The 24,173-nt window shown below is 36.2% G+C and overlaps 1 protein-coding gene across 2 annotated transcripts in view; it reads left to right on the top strand.

Moving 5' to 3' along the window:
* MAGT1 (magnesium transporter 1) overlaps positions 1 to 17,696 on the top strand; it is a 49,535-nt gene extending 31,839 nt beyond the window's left edge. For both annotated transcript variants that reach the window (XM_068533312.1, XM_068533313.1), the window contains exons 4-10: positions 1,464 to 1,604; positions 2,153 to 2,293; positions 2,809 to 2,898; positions 3,585 to 3,648; positions 11,853 to 11,927; positions 14,317 to 14,407; positions 15,687 to 17,696. In XM_068533312.1, coding sequence (XP_068389413.1) covers positions 1,464 to 1,604; positions 2,153 to 2,293; positions 2,809 to 2,898; positions 3,585 to 3,648; positions 11,853 to 11,927; positions 14,317 to 14,407; positions 15,687 to 15,702 — 618 coding nt within the window. In that variant the 3' untranslated portion in view covers positions 15,703 to 17,696. The remainder of the gene's footprint in view (positions 1 to 1,463; positions 1,605 to 2,152; positions 2,294 to 2,808; positions 2,899 to 3,584; positions 3,649 to 11,852; positions 11,928 to 14,316; positions 14,408 to 15,686) is intronic.
* The last annotated feature ends 6,477 nt before the right edge of the window (positions 17,697 to 24,173 follow it).

The raw sequence follows: 24,173 nt of genomic DNA, 5'->3' as shown, positions 1-24,173 counted from the left end.
GGGTGGGATATGCTGAACAAAGGGATGATTCACATCCTGGGTGGTATGGTGAGAGATTTCATCACACTGCTCAGAATGTCTGCAATTAAAAATTTTTGAATTGTTTATTTCTGGAATTTTCCGTTTAGTATTTTCAGACTGCAGTTGCCCATGGGTAACTGAAACTCTGGAAAGTGAAACTGCAGACAAGTGGGAACTGCTGTATAGCTAAACAAATAGTGAAGAGTTTGGCCTAAAGTTTGGGCAGCAGTTTGGTGGCGTGAACACTATCCAGGGTGTGGTTCTTAAGTTTTGCAGACTCAAATTGAATTTTTAACAGTGTAGCCAGAATTTATCTAGCTCTGCAGACTTTGTGTATACTCACCAAACCATAAAAATCCATGGACATTGGTAACCAAAGACCTAATCTTTTAATTCACCAATTCACCATATTTTACTTCCAAGGAGACCAAAGTAATCATGTCCACTATCAGTATACCCTCTCCCCTTATGAGAATATCTAAAACTATTACTGTTAGAAGGGTTACTGTAATAAGTATAGAATCAAAGCAAGGGAGTGGGTTATTTTATTGGTTGATGTCGTAAGTTATAATTGTTTTATACAAGCCAATCTCCATTAAAGGGTTACCTGCTGAGGGGACCTGAATGCTTGCATCTGTTGGTCAACATCTTTTCCCTGGACTTAGACTTTTTATTTTCCACAAGTATAGTTATATCACGTCAGGAAAGATATAATGCGAATGAGTAGGTCATAGGTTCTTTACCTTAGCAATTCCAGTGTTATCTTTTTAAGAGTACCATGGTCTCATGACAGAGAACAGAGAAATGTGATGCTTATCACTAAACATTTATGAACCTTTTAGAATTGACTATTTCTTATATTGGTTACCATTTCTTATTGGTTTTCACTACAATAGAGCACTCTCTTATCCTGATCTTGTTTCCTCCAAATTGAGAATGTGCTCTAGGGGACTTCCCTGGTGGTCCAGTGGTTAAGACACTGCACTTCCACTGCAGGGGGTGCAGGTTTCATCCCTGGTCAGGGAACTCAGGCCCCACGTGCCACATGTCATGGCCAAAAAAAAATAGAGAATGTGCTCTATTTGGAGCTTACCTAAGCTACATGAGACAAGTTTAGTTCTCATAAATGTATTATGTTTTGCATAATCTCTGAACAGATTAAAGTGATTGTGGTATGGGAAATTTTCCATTCTACAGGAGTAAAATGTTGGTTTCTTAGCTAGGAATTTATATTTGGTAAGTAAAGTGTACTAGTTAAGGTCACAAGCAGCCTTCGGTTTGAATCCTGTCTCCATCACTTATCACTTTCCTTAGGCGAATCACTTAACCTACCTAAACCTGGGCTTCCTCATCTTTGTAAAATGCCTAAATTTCAAGATAGTATTTGCTGTTAAGATTATTTTCTTGGTAGTTTATATTTTCATACTATACTTTTTATTCAGCTAAACATGAATTCAGCTCCAACTTTCATCAACTTTCCTGCAAAAGGGAAACCCAAACGGGGTGATACATATGAGTTGCAGGTGCGTGGATTTTCAGCTGAGCAGATTGCCCGGTGGATTGCTGACAGAACTGATGTCAATGTAAGTTTCCTTGCTTTGTACAGTAGAAAGTTACTTTGTCATTATCCACTTTGAATCTTTCTGGGAGGTCCTAATTGGTTTTGTCCCCATATCACTGAGGTAGTGATAGTTTGTCAGTCCCTTCATAAGTAGCATTTAACAGAATCATCCTGATGAAAGATTGACATTACAAAACATCCTCTATTACGTAGTCAATTCAGCATGGAAACCACTCTTTTGTCCTTGTTAAGTCCATGGACTATCTAGTTGTACTTGGTGAATTCTTCTTAATCTAAAAGATGTTATGTTGTGAAAAAAAATGTCTTTCAAAAAGCAAAAATAAATAAATAGATAAATAAAAGATGTTATGTTGTGGTTAAAGAGAATATTGTATCCATCCCATTTTAGGGTACACTGTAGACTGTTTTCATTAGGATGAAAAGAAAAAGTGTAATTTTTCTTGAAAATGACCACACTAATTTTGATTGCTTTCATTTCAAAGTATTTTGAACTGTATAATTAATGGATAAATTTCATACTTTAAAGTGTTTTTCTCTCCTTTCCATTAGATTAGAGTAATTAGACCCCCAAATTATGCTGGTCCCCTTATGTTGGGATTGCTTTTGGCTGTTATTGGTGGACTTGTGTATCTTCGAAGAAGCAATATGGAATTTCTCTTTAATAAAACTGGATGGGCTTTTGCGGCTCTGGTAAGTGAATTTTAGAAGAAAAATTGCTTGAATAAAACTCCTAATATTACATTGTTAGGTGGCATTTTGTTTATTTCTTACCTGTGGGAAAAGATTTTATATATTTTTATTTTATACCTTAAAATCAGTTTGTTTCCTCCATTATCTCATTAGGATGGCCAGAGCTTGAAGGAACTCATTGTAGCCAGTTTTTATTCAACCTGAAAGACTGTCACCCCTATGAAAATCCCCAATTCTTTTGAAAATATTCTTCTAAAACGCTTTTCAATATTCAATTTTAAACTTGTATCAGTTTATTTATAATTTTAAAACAGTGTTTTCCTTTCAAAGTAAATATTATTGATTCTTGTGATCCTTGTGATGAAATATAAGCCTTTTATCTTTTATCATTTATCCGAAAAATTTATTTCATATATTACTTGAGAGGGTGCACTTTTCATACACCTTTGAGTCTAATCAAGGTGGGAACAGCTACACCACGTTACATGAGTATTTCATTACTTTTTGTTTCCTAGTGTTTTGTGCTTGCTATGACATCTGGTCAAATGTGGAACCATATAAGAGGACCACCATATGCTCATAAGAATCCCCACACAGGACATGTGGTAAGGGAAAGTCCAGGATTTCTTTTCATCTTATACCAAAGTTAACCTTAGTTATTATTATCCTGTGAGATCAGTGCCAGTGTATGAAGGAACTAGATTTAGTTTTGACTTTTCAATCTCTTTGTATTAATGAGCTTCAATTGCTAAAAAGCTGTGCAGTACTCTTAAAAGTGGGAAGTTCCTTATCCCATTTGGTAGTTCTTTTGAGTAAGCTGGCTAAGAATGAAAGTTAGCCTTCAAGTACTTGAGCATCTATCCTTTCTAGGCACTGTACTAGGTATTACTAGGTATAGTGATAAGAAAAACGTAGTCCCTGTTTTCATGGAGTTTATTTTACTGTACCTCATGGTCTTCTACACTGAAAAACTAGTTTTCTCATATATTCTGTTGTTGAAAACATAGTATAAGTACAGTGAATAAGTACAAATAAATAATAAATAACACAGAAATAGCTTTCATTTTAATCAAACTTTTTACTGATGAATGCTTATATACATCAGGTGAATTATTAATTCACAGATCCAATGCTTACATACATCAGGTGAATTATTAATCCACAGATCCAATGCTTATATACATCAGGTGAATTATTAATTTCATAGTGTTTGAAAGTAGTCAATTTTAGGATTAAATCACCAAAATTTAATGTATATTTAAAGATTAAATTTTGTCCTTTTTTCCCCCAGAATTATATCCATGGAAGCAGTCAAGCCCAGTTTGTAGCTGAAACACACATTGTTCTTCTGTTTAGTATCCTCTTTACAATAAGTTCTTGGTGCCACATTTTAATTTGTCTGTTTTCTCACATTCTACAGCATTTGGTTGAGGCTGCTCTCTTATTAGTGCAAGTCATAATATCTTTGGAATCATATTACTGTGTCATCTGTCTTAGCCTGATCAGCTAAAGACCACCAGGGACAAACCTGCAAGTCTGATAAAGCCAAGTTTATTGGATCATTGCTACGAAGGAGACTACAAATCAGAGGGACCATGGGATATCTTACCTAAGGAAAGATAGAGTTGTTATAGGATTTAAGGAAAGGTGGAGCTTAGATGAAATGTAAATGAAGCAATGTTTTGATGAGCTCAAAGCAAAGCCAGGCTAAGTGTAAAGGGATCAGAATCAGGTCTGGACTGTGAAGTGGACCCAGGGTTCTGTTTCCTGGAAACTACACCGTTCAGATAAATTTGGGAATTTCTCTTCAGAAACTCCTTTTTTAATTAATTTATTTTTGTCTGCGTTGGGCCTTCGTTGCTGCATGCAGGCTTTCTCTAGTTGTGGCAAGCTGGGCTACTCTTTGTTGCAGTGTGTGGGCTTCTCGTTGCAGTGGCTTCTCTTGTTGCAGGGCACAGGCTCTAGGCGTGTGGGCTTCAGTAGTTGTGGCACATGGGCTCAGTAGTTGTGGCTTGCAGGCTTAGTTGCTCTGCAGCATGTGGGATCTTCCCAGACCAGGGCTCGAACCCGTGTCCCCTGCATTGGCAGGTGGATTCTTAACCACTGCACCACCAGGGAAACCCAGAAACTCCTTTTTTAAAGCTCTGTACTTTGGTTGTAAATTGAGGCTACTTAGAAATTGTACTTGTAAATTGAGTAACTTAGATCCTCCAGTCAAGAATGGAATGTTTCCTTCTTACTGATATAATTTGAATCAGTCTACGATTTTAGAGAACAAGGTTCCTCGTTGAGTATGAAAGCTGTAGTTACTCAAAGACAGGGTTTATTTTGACGTTTTACAGCTGCAGCATGTCCTAGGGAGAAATATTATTTCCTGTAAACTGTGCAGCTACTTTATATGTGTGTTGGCCCATCCTCTCGGATGGCAGGGCAGATTTTTACTTTCTCACATCTGAAAATTGATGTCTCTGTAAGCTGCAAGAATAGGTAACAGTGATATCAGATAGGTAGCAGTCTGCATTTCTTAGTATTACTGATCATAGTTTACCCACCTGAATGCATAAACAGTGACTCTGCGGAGCAAATCAACAAGGTGAATAAATGTAATGTTCCTCGAGTTGTGCTTCTCAGCCAAGGGGTCCTTACATTGACATATTGGAATCAGTTGTAGCCCAGGCTGTTAGAGAATCTGCGCAGTGACTTGATGGTAATGTCATTTGCCCTACCTTGTCATCCCATCATCTAGATGACTAAGAGGAGTTCCATTTTTTATAGTTACAGACATACCTCACACACAGTTTGGTTTTTTAATGTATTATAAGCATTTAATAAATTGTATATGGCCTTCAAAGTTATAAAAGTGCATGAGAATTACAGAGCAATAAGAAAATATTGGCAAGGAAAAGGAAAAATAGTCATCATTATCAATGTCTTTATAATGGATATATCATAATTCAATTATTCTCCTATTGGTGAATATTGGAAAGAATGTTTTCTTGGGTATAAAAATAATTGACAGCATTCCCTGGTGGTCCAGTGGTTAGGATTCCAGGCTTTCACTGCTGGGGGCCCAGGTTCGATCCCTGGTCAGGGAAATAAGATCCTGCAAGACACGTGGCACAGCCAAAAAAAAAAAAATAGTAATTGGCATATCTCTGAATTTCCAGAAGTATGAAACAAAGTGTGTAAACCTGTCTGTTGCTCTTCGTGTTTTGTCCAAATTGTTTTCCAAAAGGCTTTTGCTTAAATTTAAGGGTAGGAGGGACTTCCCTGGCGGTCCAGTGATTAAGATTCTGTGCTTCCACTGCAGGGGGTGCGGGTTCAATCCCTGGTCAGGGAACTAAGATCCCACATAGCACTCAGTGCGGCCAAAAAAAAAAGGCGGGTGGGTAGGGAGGTTTGCTGCCAGAAATATATACGTGCCCTGCTTTCCCTGGCAAGTCCTAACCATCGTTATGTATTATTTTTTTAAACTGCTAATTCAGTCGGCAAAGAAATTGTTTAAGTATAGCTTGGACAATAATAATCAAAGTAACAAACATTTTTCCACAATTCTATACTTATGGTTCATTTTATACAAATATCTTTGCCTTCATCATATATAATGTACTTTCTTCTACTGGCTCTTTTATTTTTTTATTGAAGTATAGTTGATTTACAATATTTGTGTTAGTTTCAGGTGTACAACATACTGATTCAGTTTTTTTTCAGATTATATTCCATTATAGGTTATTACAAGATATTGAATATAATTCCCTGTGCTATACAGTAAATCCTTGTCGCTTATCTATTTTATGTATAGTAGTTTGTGTTTGTTAATCCCATAACCCTAATTTGTCCCTCCCTCCCTCTCCCCTTTCATAATCATAAGTTTGTTTCCTATGTCTATGAGTCTGTTTCTGTTTCGTACATAGATTCATATATATTGGGTTGGCCAAAAAGTGCCTTTGGTTTTTAAGTAAAAATAAAGGACACATTTTTCATTTTCACCAAGAACTTTATTGAACAACGTCTTCACCCTTTTGTTCCACTACTTTCTGCCATTTTTCAGGCAACTTCATAATTCCATCCTCCCAAAACTTTTTATCTTTTTGAGCAAAGAACTGTTCCAGGTGCCTTTTACAGTCTTCCAGGGAATTGAAATTTTTTCCATTAAGAGAATTTTGTAAAGACCGAAATGAATGGAAATCCAAAGGTGCAATGTCTGGTGAATAGCGCGGATGAATCAGAACTTCCCAGCCAAGTTGTAACAGTTTTTGCCTGGTCATCAAAGAAACATGCGGTTTAGCGTTATCCTGATGGAAGATTATGCGTTTTCTGTTGACTAATTCTGGACGCTTTTCATCAAGTTCCGCTTTCAGTTGGTCTAATTGAGAGCAGTACTTGTTGGAATTAATCGTTTGGTTTTCCGGAAGGAGCTCATAATAGAGGACTCCCTTCCAATCCCACCATATACACAACATCACCTTCTTTGGATGAAGACTGGTCTTTGGTGTGGTTGGTGGTGGATCATTTCGCTTGACCCACGATCTCTTCTGTTCCACATTGTTGTACAGTATCCACTTTTCATTGCCTGTAACAATATGTTTTAAAGATGGAACGTTTTCGTTACTTTTCAGTAGAGGATCACATGTGGAAATACGGTCAAGAAGGTTTTTTTTTGCTTAACTTATGTGGAACCCGAACATCAAAGCGATTCATATAACCAAGCTGGTGCAAATGATTTTCAGCACTTGTTTTGGATATTTTGAGTATGTCGGCTATCTTCCACATGGTATAACGTTGATTGTTCTCACTTAATGTCTCGATTTGATTGCTATCAACTTCAACTGGTCTACCCGACCGTGGCACATCATCCAGCGATAAATCTCCAGCACGAAACTTTGCAAACCACTTTTTTTGTTTTTATAAATTTATTTATTTTATTTTTGGCTGCATTGGGTGTTCGTTGCTGCACGCGGGCTTTCTGTAGTTGCAGCGAGTGGGGGCTCCTCTTCATTGCGCTGCGCGTACTTCTCATTGAGGTGGCTTCTCTTGTTGCAGAGCACGGGCTCTAGGGCGCACGGGCTCAGTAGTTGTGGCTTGTGGGCTGTAGAGTGCAGGCTCAGTGGTTGTGGTACACAGGCTTAGTTGCTCCATGGCATGTGGGATCTTCCTGGACCAGGGCTCAAACCTGTGTCCCCTGCATTGGCAGGCGGATTCTTAACCACTGCACCACCAGGGAAGCCCCGCAACCCACTTTTGACATGTTCGATCAGTCACAGCACCTTCTCCATACACTGCACAAACCGTTTTTTGCATTTCAGTTGCGTTTTTACCTTTCTTGAAATAATAAAGCATAATATGCTGAAAATGTTGCTATTTCCCCCCATCTTCAATATTAAAATGGTTACACAAAAATTCACCAATTTTGATAAGTTTTTTTTAAATGCACGCTGATATGACAGCTGTCACATACAGTCTAACAAAATTGTTTCAAATGAAGTTAAAGACAACTAAGTGCTACTAGAGCCATCTTATGGAAAAACGAACCTTTTGGCCTACGCTATATATATATATATATATATATATATATATATATATATATTCAATTATATGCATATACTCCCCTCCCCCACATTTTGTGATTTTGATGTCCTGTTTTACATCTTCATGCTTAACCTTTTACTGTTTACTGTAGTTACAGTCACTTTTAAAATTTTTTAAATTGTTTTTTAAATCTATGTACTGGTTTATTTAAGTGATCTTAAACCCTTTTATGTATTTGCCTTTACTATTGTGGTTTTCCCTTTCCTATAGATCCTTGCTTCTTTTCTATTTAGAGAAGACACTTCAATATTTCTTTTAGGGTAGGTTTAGTATTGCTGAATTCTTTTAGTTTTTGCTTGTCTGAGAAATTCTTTCTCTCTCCTTCTATTCTAAATGATAATCTTGCTGGCTCTCCTGATTTCAGGTTTTTCCCTTACAGGACTTTGAGTATATCATGCCACTCCCTTCTGGCCTGAAAAGTTTCTGCAGAGAAATCAGCTGATAGCCTTATGGGGGTTCCCTTGTAACTGACTGTTTTTCTCTTGCTGCCTTTAGAATCCTTTCTTTATCTAGTTCCTTGTTATAATGATCTGCATTTCTATCGATAATCTTTCTTAATTCAGTTATTTTTATTACCACCTTTTTGAACTTGGGGTCTAGTAGACTGGTGAGCTCTGTTTCATTATTTGTTTTCTCTGGGGATTTCTCTTGTTCTTTAATTGGGAGTAGTTCCTCTGCCTTTTCATTTTACTTAACATTCTCTGTCTCTATGATTTCAGGAGAAACAGTTATCTACTGTGGTCTTAAAAGGGTGTTTTTAAGTGGGAGCATCCCGGTATAGACTGTGTGTGTCCAACGTTTTTGCTGCGAGGGTGGTTTTGGTGTGGATGCCAGCCACATCTTTCCTCAGGGTGTGCTGGTCATTATCCCCTTGATGGGGGTTGTGGTTGGTGTTGGAGTATCTAGAGACTGTGCAGGATATGAGGTGGGCTTCCTTTCTGCTCCATGGCTGTCCCTACCCTGTTAGGGGCAGGGTCTGCTCCCCAGTTCTTGGAATGGAAGCCCTGAGGGTCGGGTTCAATCAGGCTCCATTGCCCTTGAATCCATGCCCTGCCCCAACAGAGGTGATTGCTGAAGCAAGTGAGGCCTATGCAGTCACAGAGGACTTATGTGCTGCCTGTGTAGCTATCCACAGTTCCGCTCAGAAGCAGTACAAGATTGCGTCCCTTTGTTGTGTTTGTCCCAGATCTAGTTCAAGGCTGTGGGGGTTGGAGCATTGTGGCTGCAGGAATTGAGGTGGCTGCACTGCCATGAGAGATCTGGGCTGCCTCTGTGGCAGTCTTCTCCCAGGACCTGTCTGCCCCAGATCTAGGGCTAAGCTAGGGTGTGGAGTTGGCAGAGCCTAGGTGCCACTGCAATAGGAACAACTGTGTACAGCTGGACCACACCCCAGGCCCTCCAGGCAGTCTTTGCATAGCTAGATGAGTCCTCTCCCAGGGCCTGTCTTCCTGAGATTTCAGCACTTAGCTGCTGCATGTTCTTGTGGTACCACCCTAGGCAACCTGGTCTGTCTCTGCGTAGATAGACCAAGTCTTTGCCCAGATCTCGCGCCAGGCTGTAGGGTGGAGTGAGCACAGCCAGGGTGTCCACCCCTTCAGGTTGGGACTGTGGTGTGGTGACAGACATCAGTGCAGGGCTCACTCTGCTCTGATGGTTAGCAAGCCATCACTCGTGTGCTCCTTGCAAGTAGAGTCTAAGCTTCTCTAGCCCTTTTGTCTGTCCCAGCAGATTTCCTAGCAGGCAAAGACTGGGATGCCCAGATTGTGACATGACCTGCTCGCTCCCCTGGGTGAGGATCCGCCCATGTGGACCTTCTCTTCCTTACAGATCCCTCCAGGAGGGGTAGGTCCTGACCCGACGCCTTTTTTTTTCCTGACCTACCCGGTTAAATGGAGATCTTCCTTTTAGTTTTGCTTGTATAGGATTTCTTCTGCCAGTGTCCAGTTATGTTTCCATGAGAATTATTCCATATTTAGATGTATTTTTGATATGTTTGTTGGGGGAGGTGAGCTCACATCCTCCTATTCCGCCATCTTGAACCCCAAACCTACTAGCTCGTTTATTTCTTTTATTTAATTTTTTTAATTTAATTTTTTTCAATTTATTTTTGGCTGCGTTGGGTCTTCGTTGCTGCATGCAGGCTTTCTCTAGTTGCGGCGAGCGGAGGCTACTCTTCATTGCGGTGCAGGGGCTTCTCGTTGTGGCTTCTCTTGTTGCGGAGCACGGGCTCTAAGTGTGTGGGCTTCAGTAGTTGCAGCACATGGGCTCAGTAGTTGCGGCACGCAGGCCCTAGATTGCGCGGGTTTCAGTAGTTGCGGCACACGGGCTCAGTAGTTGCAGCACACAGGCTCAGTAGTTGTGGCACGTGGGCTCAGTAGTTGTGGCTCGCAGGCTCTAGGGCGCGTGGGCTTCAGTAGTTGTGGTGCGTGAGCTCTAGAGCGCAGGCTCAGTAGTTGTGGAGCACAGGCTTAGTTGCTCCGCGGCATGTGGGATCTTCCCAGACCAGGGATCAAACCTGTGTCCCCTGCGTTGGCAGGCAGATTCTTAACCACTGCACCAGCAGGGAAGTCCCCCTAGTAGCTTGTTTAATAGCCTAGTTCCTGTATGTTATGGAATACCACCTCCTCTATTTTCTATTGAGTTCTCTCAGGGTAACATGTCATCATGATTATGTTATTATTTATTGTTTGTATCCCCCCACTAGAGTGTAAACTTGTCCAAGGAATGGTCTGTATTTCCTCTAACTTTGTGACTCCAACTAATAGTGCCTCCCTATAACAGGCAATAAAAGTATAATAGTAAAAGTTTAAAGAGTCTATAAATGAAATGAAACAATACATATGGAAGTGCATCATAGCTCTTGATAGCTGGACCTTGGTGGTATACTGTAAGATGGAAAGCTCATAGACCATGATACAGAAACAAACCATTCCAAAAACAAAAGTCTCAACCATTAATCAGAGTACCTATAGCCAAAGCCTATAGAAATGATGAGTCTTTATGCTTACATGCATACAAAGAACCCTCGTAAGAAAAAAAATAATCGCTGGAGAAGACAACTTGGCTAAGCAACAAAAAACATGAATGAGTTTATGTCCCTTTCTGTTTAATTATACCCACATGAGGTAGCATACAATGTGCATATGTATATGCATAATTAATATGAGCATTTTAAACTGCTGTTTGTATTCACCAAACTGCAGGGTGAATCTCTCTTTTCTACTAGAACACATTCTATTTGTTTCAAAATGTGATTTTTCTTATTTTACTGTTCTGCCATGCCATGTGTTACCTTTTGCACGAGTAAGTCTATTTTGTATTTATATAGCTTCTATATTAAGCTGAATAAAAGTGAGGTTATGGCTCGCAGGATTTTCTCTTTTTATTAGAATAGGACAATTTAGGTAGTTTAGTAGTAATTTGTGCTTTAAAGGTTAATTGTTGAAATTCTGGAAAATTTTGGTAAGTTATTTTTCAAATAAAAACTAGTTGCTATTCTTTAAATGGTGTACATTTCAAGTGTGTTCTTTTTTGGAGGGTGGTTGAAATATTCAAAATGGCTATTTAATTTTTTAAAATGTGTATGAGATTGGCACAATAGTTGGAAGAATGTTCCAGAAGTTTATTTCAAAGTACAGTTTTAGAGGAAAACTCATATTTCATCTATGAGTTTAAATATCAGTTTTAAATACTGATATCAGACAGTATTTAAAAACAAATATCGGACATTTGTTTAAAATATCAGTTTTTATTTGTGCAAATAAAGTAATTTTCTAACCTTAATTTTTTTTTATTATATCTTCATAGTAAATAATTGTCCTACTATGTAGACACCAGATTGTGTAGTTATAATTTTTTGTAATTGAGAATAGAAGGTTTATATATTTATTCATTCTATATTATTCTAGGAATATTAAAGTTGTATGTCATTTTTGTCTGTGTGAATTTCTCCTTAAACAATTTTTCTAAGATGGTGGGGTTACCTTAGGGATGGTGCTTTTATGTGAAGCTGCTACGTCTGACATGGATATTGGAAAGCGAAAGAGTAAGTCATATCATATGCCAAAATGTAGCAATTCTGCCTTTAATACAGAAAAAAGAATGTCCTTTTAATCACTTCCCCTCTTAGTTATATTATTTTACTTATTTACTATTATAAAAGTAATATGTGCTCATTGTAGAAAATGTGGGGGAAAATAGGAGAATGAAACATTTCGGAGGAGAGTTACCCATTATTCCACCATTGAAAAGCTAATAATTTTAACGTAATATAAGTTCCTTCCATTTGTAAAAACATCTTTTCAACTGTATGTATAATACTTTGAATCTTATACCACCCCTTTTTAACCAGAGTTAAAATATTTCACTAATACTTTCCCATACATAATTTTTAATTTATAGTCTATACTGTAATTTACTTAACCATTCTGATTTTGTTAAGTGTTTACTTTTTTCCTAACTTTCATTATAATACTTATTTAGTGACTATTATGGTGCATATTAAACTTTATCCTCTTTCATAGTAATTCCTTAAAGTAGAATGACTGTGTGGTCCTATGTATGAGTATTTTCAATTATCTTGATGTTTTAAGCTGACGATGCCAAATTCTTTCCCCAAATGTTTTAATAATTTAGATTCCTACCAGTTGTATTTCAGAATGCTTGTTTCACTGTAACTTTATCAACATTAGATAACCTCATTAAAAATGTGTATGTGTATATTTGCTAATCAGATAAGGGGGAAATATATTATTTTGTACTTCTTTGGTTATTAGTATAGTTGAATATTTTCTTAGATGTTTATTAGCTGTTTGTGTTTTCCCTTCTGTAAAATGTCTTTTTGTCTTTTACCATTTATGTATTAGAGTCTTATTCCTTTTCCTACTGGTTTGCATAGACTTTTTATATATTAGAATATTCACACACTGATATTTGTTACAAAGAAATGTAAACAATGTAATTTACTTTACTTAACATGAAATCAGTCTAAGAGTTTTCTTTTTATGGTTAAAGAGTTAAATGTCATCAAAATTAACCTAGGTTAATAAATCTATTTACTTTTTCTTCTAGAAAAAAGATGATGACATTGGATTTTAAATTTGGGAGATACGTATTTTGCTGAATTGAAATGAATTTTTACATATTAGAAAAATAGAACTAATGTAACAATTTTTTATCCAGTCAATATACATCCTTTCATTCCTGACTTTTGAAAAATTGCCTATTTCAGTATTCATTTTTAGGGAAAGGCCATCTGGGTACTACACTGCTGGCATGAATTTAAATTGTAAAACATTTTGGTGACATATATTAAAATAGTCACAATTTGATCTACTTCTAAGATTCTAACTTAATGAAATAGTCACAAATAGTAATAATAAATATTTCTTTAGCGCCTATTATGTACCAAGAACTACCTGAAGCACTCTTAGATACGTGAAAAAAGTAGAATACAAATATATATTCAGAGTGAAACTGTATATATACATGTATGTGTGCATTTGATTAGGGAAAAAAAAAGACTTCTCCAAAGAGCATGTGTTAATACTCAGAAAAAATATGTTTAACATTTACATTTTGGCCCCTAATCATATTGTGTGAAAATTTTTAAAGGAAAAAGTTATTCTCTAAGTATAACAAAACTAAAAGTTGTTTTTAGTATCGGCCAATAAATATGGAGCTCCAGTTTCCCTGGAGCTTCCATTGCTGTAGCACACATGCTTTCCCACACCCCTGCCTCTATGCTCCTTAGCCAGTCTTAGTCCAGGGACTCAAAGAGCCTCATGTTATGTGAATCATACTTGAGCATTGTAGGGTCAGCATCTAGAGTTAAGGTTGGTAACTACTATGCTAAACCAGAGCATGTGGGATTAATGGAGAGAGCTATGAATTTAGGGCTAGGAATCTGGGCGGTTTTTTTCCCCTCATAATTCAAATGAGGAATCCATGTTGAAGGAGTTCCTCATACAAGCAGTGTAGTTACCGGTGAATGAATAAAATACTTTCAAGTAAGGCTTTCACAATGATATTGCCAGATGTCTTTAAGTGAATATTTATCAATAATAAATAAGGCCATACTAAGGATTTAAAAGAAGTTTAATAAGTGAGTGAGTTATTTTCTTGTCAGTCATAAAACAGTGTATTTAACACTAAATTCTTGACTGTGATGGCTTTAATGAAATTCATTATTTCATACAATTAAATTACACAAGTATGTAAATGGAACTATTCTATTATATTGTAATGGAGCAAATTAAAGGAGAAGGCAGACTGCTGAAGATATAAGAATGGGGATGAAATTTGTTGTACAGTTTAGATTTACCAGTAAATTAAAGCCCTTGCTTTTTACTCTTGGAAGTATAGCCTACAAGTTATGCTCTTGCTCTTTATTATGCTTAACATGCTCATTTTACTCTCCTTTTATTTTTCTGCAGTAATGTGTGTGGCTGGTATTGGACTCGTTGTATTATTCTTCAGTTGGATGCTCTCTATTTTCAGATCTAAATATCATGGATATCCATATAGGTATGATTATTTTTCATTTATATAGTGATTATCTATACTTACAATCGTTAGAGTTGATGTTGCTTTATAATTTTTTTGACTGTATCGCCAAATTACTCTAGCTTCTAAAGCAAAGAGGTAGGCTTTAATTTAGGTATGTTGCTTATAGAAATTAAAATAATTATGATACAATGAACAATAGCCTGTAATTTCTCAGGAACATCATTCAGGGTTATTCGGACTTCACCTAATTTAACCTAGAAATCTATCAAACACATAATGATTAGAACATTTTATACCCTATCTACTCATACAGTTCCTTATCTGCATACTTTACGTGTTTTTGAGGACAGAATTATTTTTCTAATGTTTTTTAAAACTTCTCACTCTACTTTTCAGGCTCTTTAGCTGGCATAAACAGAATATTTGATTAGAATCCAGTTTGTAGAGTGTATAATAAGAAAGAGTGTTTAAGAAGGTCTAATTGGCTTGAAATGTTCATAGAGATCTCTAAGGCTCAGGGAAGACATTATTCTCCTGGTTATAAGTTCTTGGTTTTATTCTGTTACTAGCCAAAATAAATGTACCAGTACACAATGGGGAATGTTGTGAGTTAGTTTTATAATCTGAGTGCCATTTACTATAATTCCTATTCTTTTAATACAACATTGTCCTGTTGTATAACCGACTATGAACACTAAAGGTAAAGTATATCAAGTGATATTTTTGAGACACATTCATTCTTCGTATTTTTAACACAAGTTTTTAGTAGGTAATTTTGAAACACTCCCTGATCAGTTCATTATATTGTAACATTCCTAAATGCATTTTGATTAGTGAACAACTTAATCTTTTGCATTTTCTGCAAACTTATTTAATTTTAAGACCAAAACCTACTAGAACTTTGATCCTTGACTTATAATCCTCCAGCTTTATACTTTTATTCTTCTGTGTATGTATATTTTAAAATAATATATCCCCTATAGAATACTAGCTGGGATGCAAGGGTAATCTTCTGCTCCCCAGAAGCTGGGACTTCTGTTACTTATTTGATCACCGTGGTTGATTCAGTTATTAATTGGTGTCTCCAGGAGATATTTTAACTCAAAGTTATTTCTATTTCCTTTTCTCCTAAGACTACCTCAATATCTCAGTGTTTCTCACTTTTTGTGATTGATACTCAAAGTTTATTATACATGTACCCAAACGTTCTTTGATCTGAAAAAATCAAGATATTTATTAGAAGTAAAGACTACTTTTCTTTCACAGACTAATAGATTGGTATATATTTTTGTTTCAGCTTTCTGATGAGTTGAAAAGGATTCCAGAGATATGTAGACACTGGAGTAATGGAAATTGAAAAATGAAAAACGTGTGTGTGAAAAGAAGAATGCAATTTGTGTATTTTGTATTACCTCTTTTTTTCAAGTGATTAAAATAGTTAATCATTTAACCAAAGAAGATGTATAGTGCCTTAAGAAGCAATTTTCCATCAAAATCATGAAGTATTTGGATATGATTCTCCTCTTAACCTTCCCTTCCCAGTAAACTTTGTGGAATTAAATATTTTTTAAAAAATTTTAAACTACTACTTCATTTTAGTTACAACAAGGTTCAAAACTGCTTTAGTTAACTTTTGACCATCTGATTTTTTATTATCTTATCCAAATGTGTGGGGGGCAGTTCTGATAACAACATCAAGAATCCATTCTTAACTTTTCCATCTTTGCATGGATGTGTATACTTTGCACATCTTTCCTTTTGGGCAGAGAAATCATATGTGCTATGTGTCTTCTGAAAATGGAACACCATTCTTCAGAGTACATGTCTAGACTTTAGAAAAAAAGACTAGCCAGTCCTCCTCCATCTTTCCTCCTGAAATGCAGTGCAAACTATGCTTCTTGGTAGCTGTAGACATTAAGAAGTATCTCTAAATGCAGGATTATGATTTCTGCATGAGTGTGGTATTAACTACCTGTATTTGGGAAGATTTCAGGCTCATTCTGTCTCCCTAGTTTTCCTTTATTTAAGGTGGGCCCCTTTCTAATAAAAATGTAGCTTAGTGCTAAAATCAGTGTAAATTTAAAATGGTCTAAAACGTTTCTGCAAATTAGAGCTCATCACTTATTTCATTTGTACCTAAGAGAAAAAGCTAGGTTCATCTGGTTAAGTTGATATCTGTATTACAGTTGCAACATATTTCATTAACCCTTGTGTTTAGGAAAAGGACTCCCCTAGATTGGGAAAATAAAATCATGAAATATTAAGCTGTTGCCTGTGAATAGAAAGTAAATGTTTCTTGAAAGCTGTTCTGTTTTTTGCTATTATTTTAGCCTTCATTTTCTCACTTTAAGTGGAGAACAAAGTAATCATTTGAAGAAGTTTTGAGTTTTATCTTTTTCTGTCAGTGAAAATAACTGTATGTGCTAACCAAATTTCTGTGAAGAATGAAAGTTGATGGTTATCATTAGATCTAGCTATAACCTCCCCCATAGCTATAAAGAGTATCCAGAAATGCCACTATTAATGGAAATATGAGAATTCTGATAATGAAAAAAAAATTTTAAGAAATCTTAGAAGTATTATTACATTAAAATAATACTGTGACTGCCTGCTACTATTTACCATCTAATATCTCTCCCACGTGGTCTGGAAGTCTTATATAATAGAGGTTTGAAGAAAGAGATGGATATAATTGCCTAAGAAGACATGTTGTATGTGGGGGTTTTGTTTTTGTTTTTGTTAGTAGATTTGGTGGGTGAGGGGGTATTTACTCTCTAGTGGAGCCTGTTTTTGTTGCTCCACTGTAAATTGTATGATTCTGGATTCCTTATCTGCTGTTCTTGTACTTCTCTCAGGCCAAGTAAATTTATGCTGTGATTCTTATGAGACTTGTGTGAATATACCCTGATTTGTACATACTAACCAGGGGAATATTACTGCCATGTAAAATGTATAGCTCCAGATAATTTGCAACGAACATTGAAAGAATGACAGTTTTTCTGTATTTGTTTTGTCTCTTAAGAGCACATTCTTCTTCTTCTTTAAGGAGAGAAGTTGCATTCTGGCTAAAATCTGTAGAGAGCAGATTTACTACACTTAGAATAGTGTTACTTTTGTGGAAATGTTGAAATTAGCTTTCATCTGAAGTGCCTTAAGTAGACTCTTAATTAACTTTTCTAGTAATGGTTTAAATATTATTTGTTATGCATTTAAAATACTATTTAACATGACACATTGTAGTGGCAAAGATAACCAAATGTCTGGCTGTTTGCTTTTTGATCATATCAATAAACTTTTACAATCTAAATTCTGAGTTTCTGGTTAACAACTAAGGAGAGGTGAATTTAAAACACTAAACTAGAATTGTAATATTAGGACATACCATTTTGAAATTATAGTTAAATTTCTTATTGTCCTAATGACAGTGAATTTGATAGGCCAATTTACTTAGGTGTTTCTGGACTGAGACACATTCTTCCAGGATTCCATACATTATCCTTCATTAATGCTGTCACCCATTAGATTAGTCAAAACAACCAAGATAAGTAAATGAATGACTGTTTTCAATGGTTCATTACATTTTGCCCTAGTCATTGAATGCTGTGATTGGTAATTCCCTTTTGGCACTAATTAATTTGAAACAGTTACCCAGACAGATTATCAAGTTATATAAGACTGGGCAGCAGTACAGTTGCAAATATGGAGTAGAAACACTGGACAGGAAGTAAAGAAATCTGGCTTTTAAACAGCTTTTAGTCCTTACTTTGTTTCTGTCTAGCTATGTGACCATAGGCAAATCAGTGAACCTCTCTGGACCTGTTTCTTTATTCTAATGTGATTGCATTGGATTAAACCACCTCAGTGTTCCTTTCAGCACTACTGTTCTATGATGTAAAATATTAAAGATGTATTTCAATTTTGAATGGATATCATTTATGATATTCAGGTTTGGTGTTGAATTAGATCAATTGAAATGCAGGGTGTTTTGTAGTCAGATTTCTGAAGAAGCTACGAAATGCTTGTGGAAGCCATTATAGCTGAAAATTGTTTAGTAATATGCATTGAAATATTTTTTTAGAAAGAATACACTTGAAACAATTATGTTAATATCAGATCTTGATTTAAGTGGGTTCTGCCCAATTTTGAGCAAGGATGAGATGAACAACTGTAATAGTATGCTAATATTATAGAAAGTCAAAACCAAAGGGACCTTAGATACCATTTAGTCACTCCCTTCGTTTTGACTGCTAAAGAAAACCTGCCCTAGAGAGGTGAAGCAATTTACTGAAGGTTATTCCAAGGAAATTCCTACAGGTTTCCTATTTAGCTGCAAATTTCCTATGGATTAGGTTTCACTTCAGGATACAAATTACTCCCTGGAGAAATGGAAACCATAGTTAGTCTGTCTTGATTGCTTCCTGATATCTAGATTGCAGGGACTTAGGGAAGGGGGAATGAGGAGTTGTTGCTTATAATTAGAGTTTCAGTTTTGCAAGATGAAAAGAATTCTGGAGGTTGGTTGCACAACAGTGTGAATGAACTTAACAGTACTGAACTATACGTTTAAAAATGGTAAAGAAAGTATATTTTATGTATATTTTACCACAACTCAAAATTAAGACAAATACTATTGCCTTGGCACCAACCCCATATTAGCATATCCTTACTGACACGACTTTGTATTTGATCATTGTCCTGAAAAGATTATAGCTGAATAGAGTATGACTCATGGTGGGAATGTTGGAGTATGGTCTTCAGGCTCTTTGGGTGACAATTTAAGAACATGCAGATAAACCCTGCCTTCAGAATCAGTGATGAGTATATTCCTATGAGTGCTTTATAAATAATGACTTCCAGCTGAAAAAAAACAAACAAACTAAGATGTGTTGGCTCCACCAAATACCCAGACTCAGAAATGATGCATTTGGTCTGAACCTTCCAGTTTATAATGCCTGTCTGTGGCTCTGTGGCTAGCAGTTGTACCTAGAGAACTTTGGATCTGAAGTTCTTTTTATGATCTTCAAATAAAATAAATGCAATATTTTCTCTCCCTCCAAACACAGCTCGAACATTATAGCTTCCCGGAAGCTTTCCTGACCTCCCAGTTTGGGTTTTATACCCTTCCTCTCTTCTTCGGTGCATCTCTGTTATCCTATCTTGTAATTGCCCTGTCCCTCCCATAAACTGTAAATTCCTTGGGAACAGAGACATTGTCTTACTCATCTCTGTATGCTCCTTTTCTAAAATGCATGCATAGTACACACTCAGTAAATTTTCACTGAATAAAGAAAAAAAGTCTTTACTCTCAAGTTGCAGTCTTGTGGTGGAAACAAACATGTAAACAAATGCAATCCTAGTGGGAAAATATGTTTTATATCATGGATACAGAGAAGGGTTTGATCACTTTCTTGAGGTTGGGTGGGAGGGGAAGGGAGAGGTTTCTGTGATAGGAATTGAAATTTTAAAGGATGATTGATTAGTTCACAAGATACATTTTTTAAGTACTGAAATGCCAAATTACTCTTATCAGTATAGTATCATTTTAGTACTTTTAAAAGAATCTCAAGTCAGAGTCATTTACATCCCAAATCATACCCAAAGAGTTACATGGTATGTGACAATTTCTAAATGAACAAAAATGCACTACTTTAAAAATATTCTTACCATTCTTATCCCTCTGCCTGTTTTACGAAGTCTTCTAAGGTATCTCATTTTAATGACCAATTCTCAAGTTATTAGTAACTCTGAACATCTTTTCTCTTATTTCTTAGTCATTTGTATATCCCTTAGAACAAATTTGGGCCTTCATCTAATTCCAAAGGTCTTCCATAGTCTTCTTAGAATTGAGGTAGAGAAACTTTATGGAAACAGAAAGAGAAGATAGGGACTTCCCTGTGGCACAGTGGTTAAGAATTCACCTGCCAATGCAGGGGACACGGGTTCAATCCCTGGCCTGGGAAGATCCCACATGCCACGGAGCAACTAAGCCTGTGCACCACAACTACTGAGCCTGCGCTCTAGAGCTCGCGCACCAGAACTACTGAGCCTGCTTGCTGCAACTGCTGAAGCCCGTGCGCCTAGAGCCTGTGCTACACAAAAGAGAAGACACTGCAATGACAAGCCCATACACCGCAACAAAGAGTAGCCCCAGCTGGCCGCAACTAGAGAAAGCCTGTGTGCAGCAACGAAGACCCAACACAGCCAAAAACTTAAAAAAAGAAAGAAAGAAAGAAAGAAAGAAAGAAAGAAAGAAAGAAAGAAAGAAAGAAAGAAAGAAAGAAAGAAAGAAAGAAAGAAAGAAAGAAAGAAAGCAAAAGAGAGAAGATAGTAGGGAAATTTGAGGTGAAAAAGAAAAAAGATGGAGGCAGGTTTCCAGGACCCCTGAAACCCAACTACTTCTCTTCCTCCATGGTTAGATTTCCTCCTCTTACCTCTCTTTCTTTCCCTCAAAGGTCAAATTCATTCTCACAAGTCTGACCCCTCCTCACCTCTTTTAATCAAGATTTTCTTCCTTATTCATTCTATTTGGAAAGACTCAAGCCAGACATACAAGGGATCCTTAATCCTAGTTCCTGGTCCTTTTACAGGTTTAACAACATCTGAGGACATGTAGATGACTATGACAATTTTATCTCAGATTTTAATAAAATACCAATATTTTGATAATATACAAAATACTAAAATATCAGTACAACCACTTTGCTCTAGTATCATACATATTATTGACAGATTCAAGTTCAAACAGCTTAGCGGAAGAAAGGAAGATGGAATTCCCTGATAGTGACTAGCTAGTTCTATCAAATGTTAATTCAAATTAAGATAGTATCAGGAATAAATGTAATAAAAGATGTGTAAGACCTATTGACTGGAAACTACAAAACATTGTTGAGAGAAATTAAAGAACACAAATAGGGACTTCCCTGGCAGTCCAGTGGTTAAGACTCCGCACTTCCACTGCAGGGGGCACATGTTTGATCCCTGGTCAGGGAACCCAGATCCCACATGCCACGTGGCATGGCTAAAATAAATGAATAAAGAACACAAATAAGGGATATACCCTGTTCACAGATTTTAAAATTCTATGTTCAGCTATACTCCAATAAAAATTCTTTAAAAATTTTTTAAAACTTTTAAGGAAAAGAATTCTTTCAGTTGAAATGTGTCTGAACTTTGAACAATAATAACCCTTTACAAGTTACTTCCTGCAATTATAACACTAAGTAACATCAAAAATGAAATATGCTAAACTTTCTCAAAAAAAAATAAAAATACAATTTAATGTTGTAAAGCTCTCAATTTTCATATCAACTCCAATAAAAATTATAGCATATTTTTGTGTGTGTGTGAAGGTTGAAATTTATATGGAAATGAGAAGGGCCAAAAATAGCTAAGATAAATATTACTCAGTCATAAAAAAGGACAAAATAATGGCATTTACAGTGACATGGATGGACCTAGAGACTGTCATACTGAGTGAAGTAAGTCAGAGAAAGACTAATATCGCATGATATCACTTATATGTGGAATCAAATAAAAGGTACAAATGAACCTATTTACAAATCAGAAATAGAATCACAGATGTAGAAGACAAACTTACAGTTACCAAGGGGAAAAGGGGGAGGGGAGGGATAAATTGGGAGATTGGGATTGACATATACACACTACTATATATAAAATAGATAACTAATAAGAACCTACTGTATAGCACAGGGAACTCTACTCAATACTCTGTAATGACCTATATGGGAATAGAATCTAAAAAAGAGTGGATATATGTATAACTGATTCACTTTGCTGTACAGCAGAAACTAACACAACATTGTAAATCAACTATACTCTACTAAAAATTAATTAAAAATAAAATGTGGCATAACAATCAAAAAACAAAACAAAACAAACAAAAAAATAGCTAAGATAGAAAAATGACAGAGTTAACAGTTCAGAGGGCCCATCCCTCCGCAGAAACACTGAAAAAGATAAGTAAAGACTGCCAGAATCAACTCTGTTGTAACTCTGGAAAATAGGCAAAGGTTTGAAACAACCAAGTGAATACTAAATCAGAAAAAGTTTCCTTAAGAAAAAGGAAACTTAAGCATGGTAGGAGAACTTTGTGGTGTTTTAGCCTCGCCCTGTCCCCCCATGTTGGTGTGGCAGAGTTTTGAAGATGGCATTCTGTGTTCCCAGTTTGGGTAGCTGGTCCCAAAGAGAGCAGAGCAGACCTTGTTTCCAAGAAATTGTGTTTGTCTGTTTTGACCTGTCTGTGGGTTCCCTAAGAAATGACACAAGAGGCTTGCCTTAGTTTTGCCCAGCTCAGAAATCATTCAGGACAGAAAAGCAGCTATCCTCAAAAATGTTAAAAGACAAAGCCACTGCTGCCTGAGGCAAAACATTGCTGTTGTGGCAATCAATAGATGTGTCAAAAGTCTAGGAGCAAAAGCTGAGAAGAGACTTACTTTGGGAAACAAAAGCTTTATATACCCATAACAGGATGCATGCTCAGAATAGACTTAATAGTACTCTAAGCTTTTACCTCTGACTAATCTTTATGCTCAGTGCAAGCAGGAAGTGAAAGCTAAGGCAGAGTTGTAAACAGACTGGCTAAGTGTTGAAGGACTGTACCAAGACAGGGCCAATCTGCAAAGATTGAAAGGGGTTTTTGTTTTGGTTTTTTTGCCTCCAGGTGTTTAAGGAAATCACTCTCATATCACTAGATGACTACTCAGCTAGTGAAACAGAGACTTCAATGTCGACATATGACAAAGAACACAGTCTTTACACAAATAGTTTAGAAAGTTCACTAAGCAAAAACTATAACCTACAACATGCAGAAACAACAACTAATGGGAAAGTAGGAGAATATGATTTCCAGAGTTACCACATTATAATATTCAAAATGTCCAGTTTTCAACAAAAAATGATGCGGCACATGAAGGAATAAGAAAATATCACCCATTCACAGTGGAAAAATAGAAATTAACAGAAACTATACCTCAGGAAGCCCAGACATTGGACTTACTAGAAAAAGATTTTAAATCAGCTATTTAAAGTATGTTCAGAGAGCTAAAGGAAATCATATCCAAAAAATAAAGGAAACGAGGTAAACTATGTATCACCAAACAGAGGATATCAATAAAGAAAGAGAATAACAACAGAATGGTAATTATGTGGGTAAAGGGTGTGTTAAGTAACCCTATTGTGGTAAACATTTCACAATATATATGTGTATGAAATCATCATGTTGTGCACCTTAAACTTACACAATGTTATCTGTCAATTATATCTCAATAAAGCTGGAAAAAAGTAAAACACATTACTCATGGGGAGAAAAAAGATATACAAAAATAGAAATTCTTGATCTGAAAGATACATTAGTGAAAAAAATTTACTAGAGGGCTTCAAAAAACATATATGAGCAGACAGAAGAAATGAATAGGGAGCATGAAGATGAGTTGATTACAATTATCCAATTGGAGAAGCAGGAAAAAAAAAAAGAATGAAGAAAATTAACAGAACCTAAGAGACCTGGGGGACAGCATCAAACACACCAATATACAAATAATGAGAGTCCCAGCAGAAGAGGAGAGAGAGAAAAGGCAGAAAGAAAAAATGAAGAAATAATGGCTGAAACCTTCCCAAATTTGGTGGAAGACATGAGTCTACACATCAAGAAGCTCACTGAACTCTAAGTAAAATAAACACGGAGATCCACACACCAAGACAGACAGACAGAGAATCTTGAAAGTACCAAGACAAAAATGATTTTTCACTTAGAAGAGATGCTCAG

The sequence above is a fragment of the Eschrichtius robustus genome, chromosome X (assembly GCF_028021215.1).
Source record: "Eschrichtius robustus isolate mEscRob2 chromosome X, mEscRob2.pri, whole genome shotgun sequence".
Lineage (NCBI taxonomy): Eukaryota > Metazoa > Chordata > Mammalia > Artiodactyla > Eschrichtiidae > Eschrichtius > Eschrichtius robustus.
The sequence above is the reverse complement of the archived record's forward strand: the minus strand, read 5'-3'. Positions and strand labels throughout refer to the sequence as shown.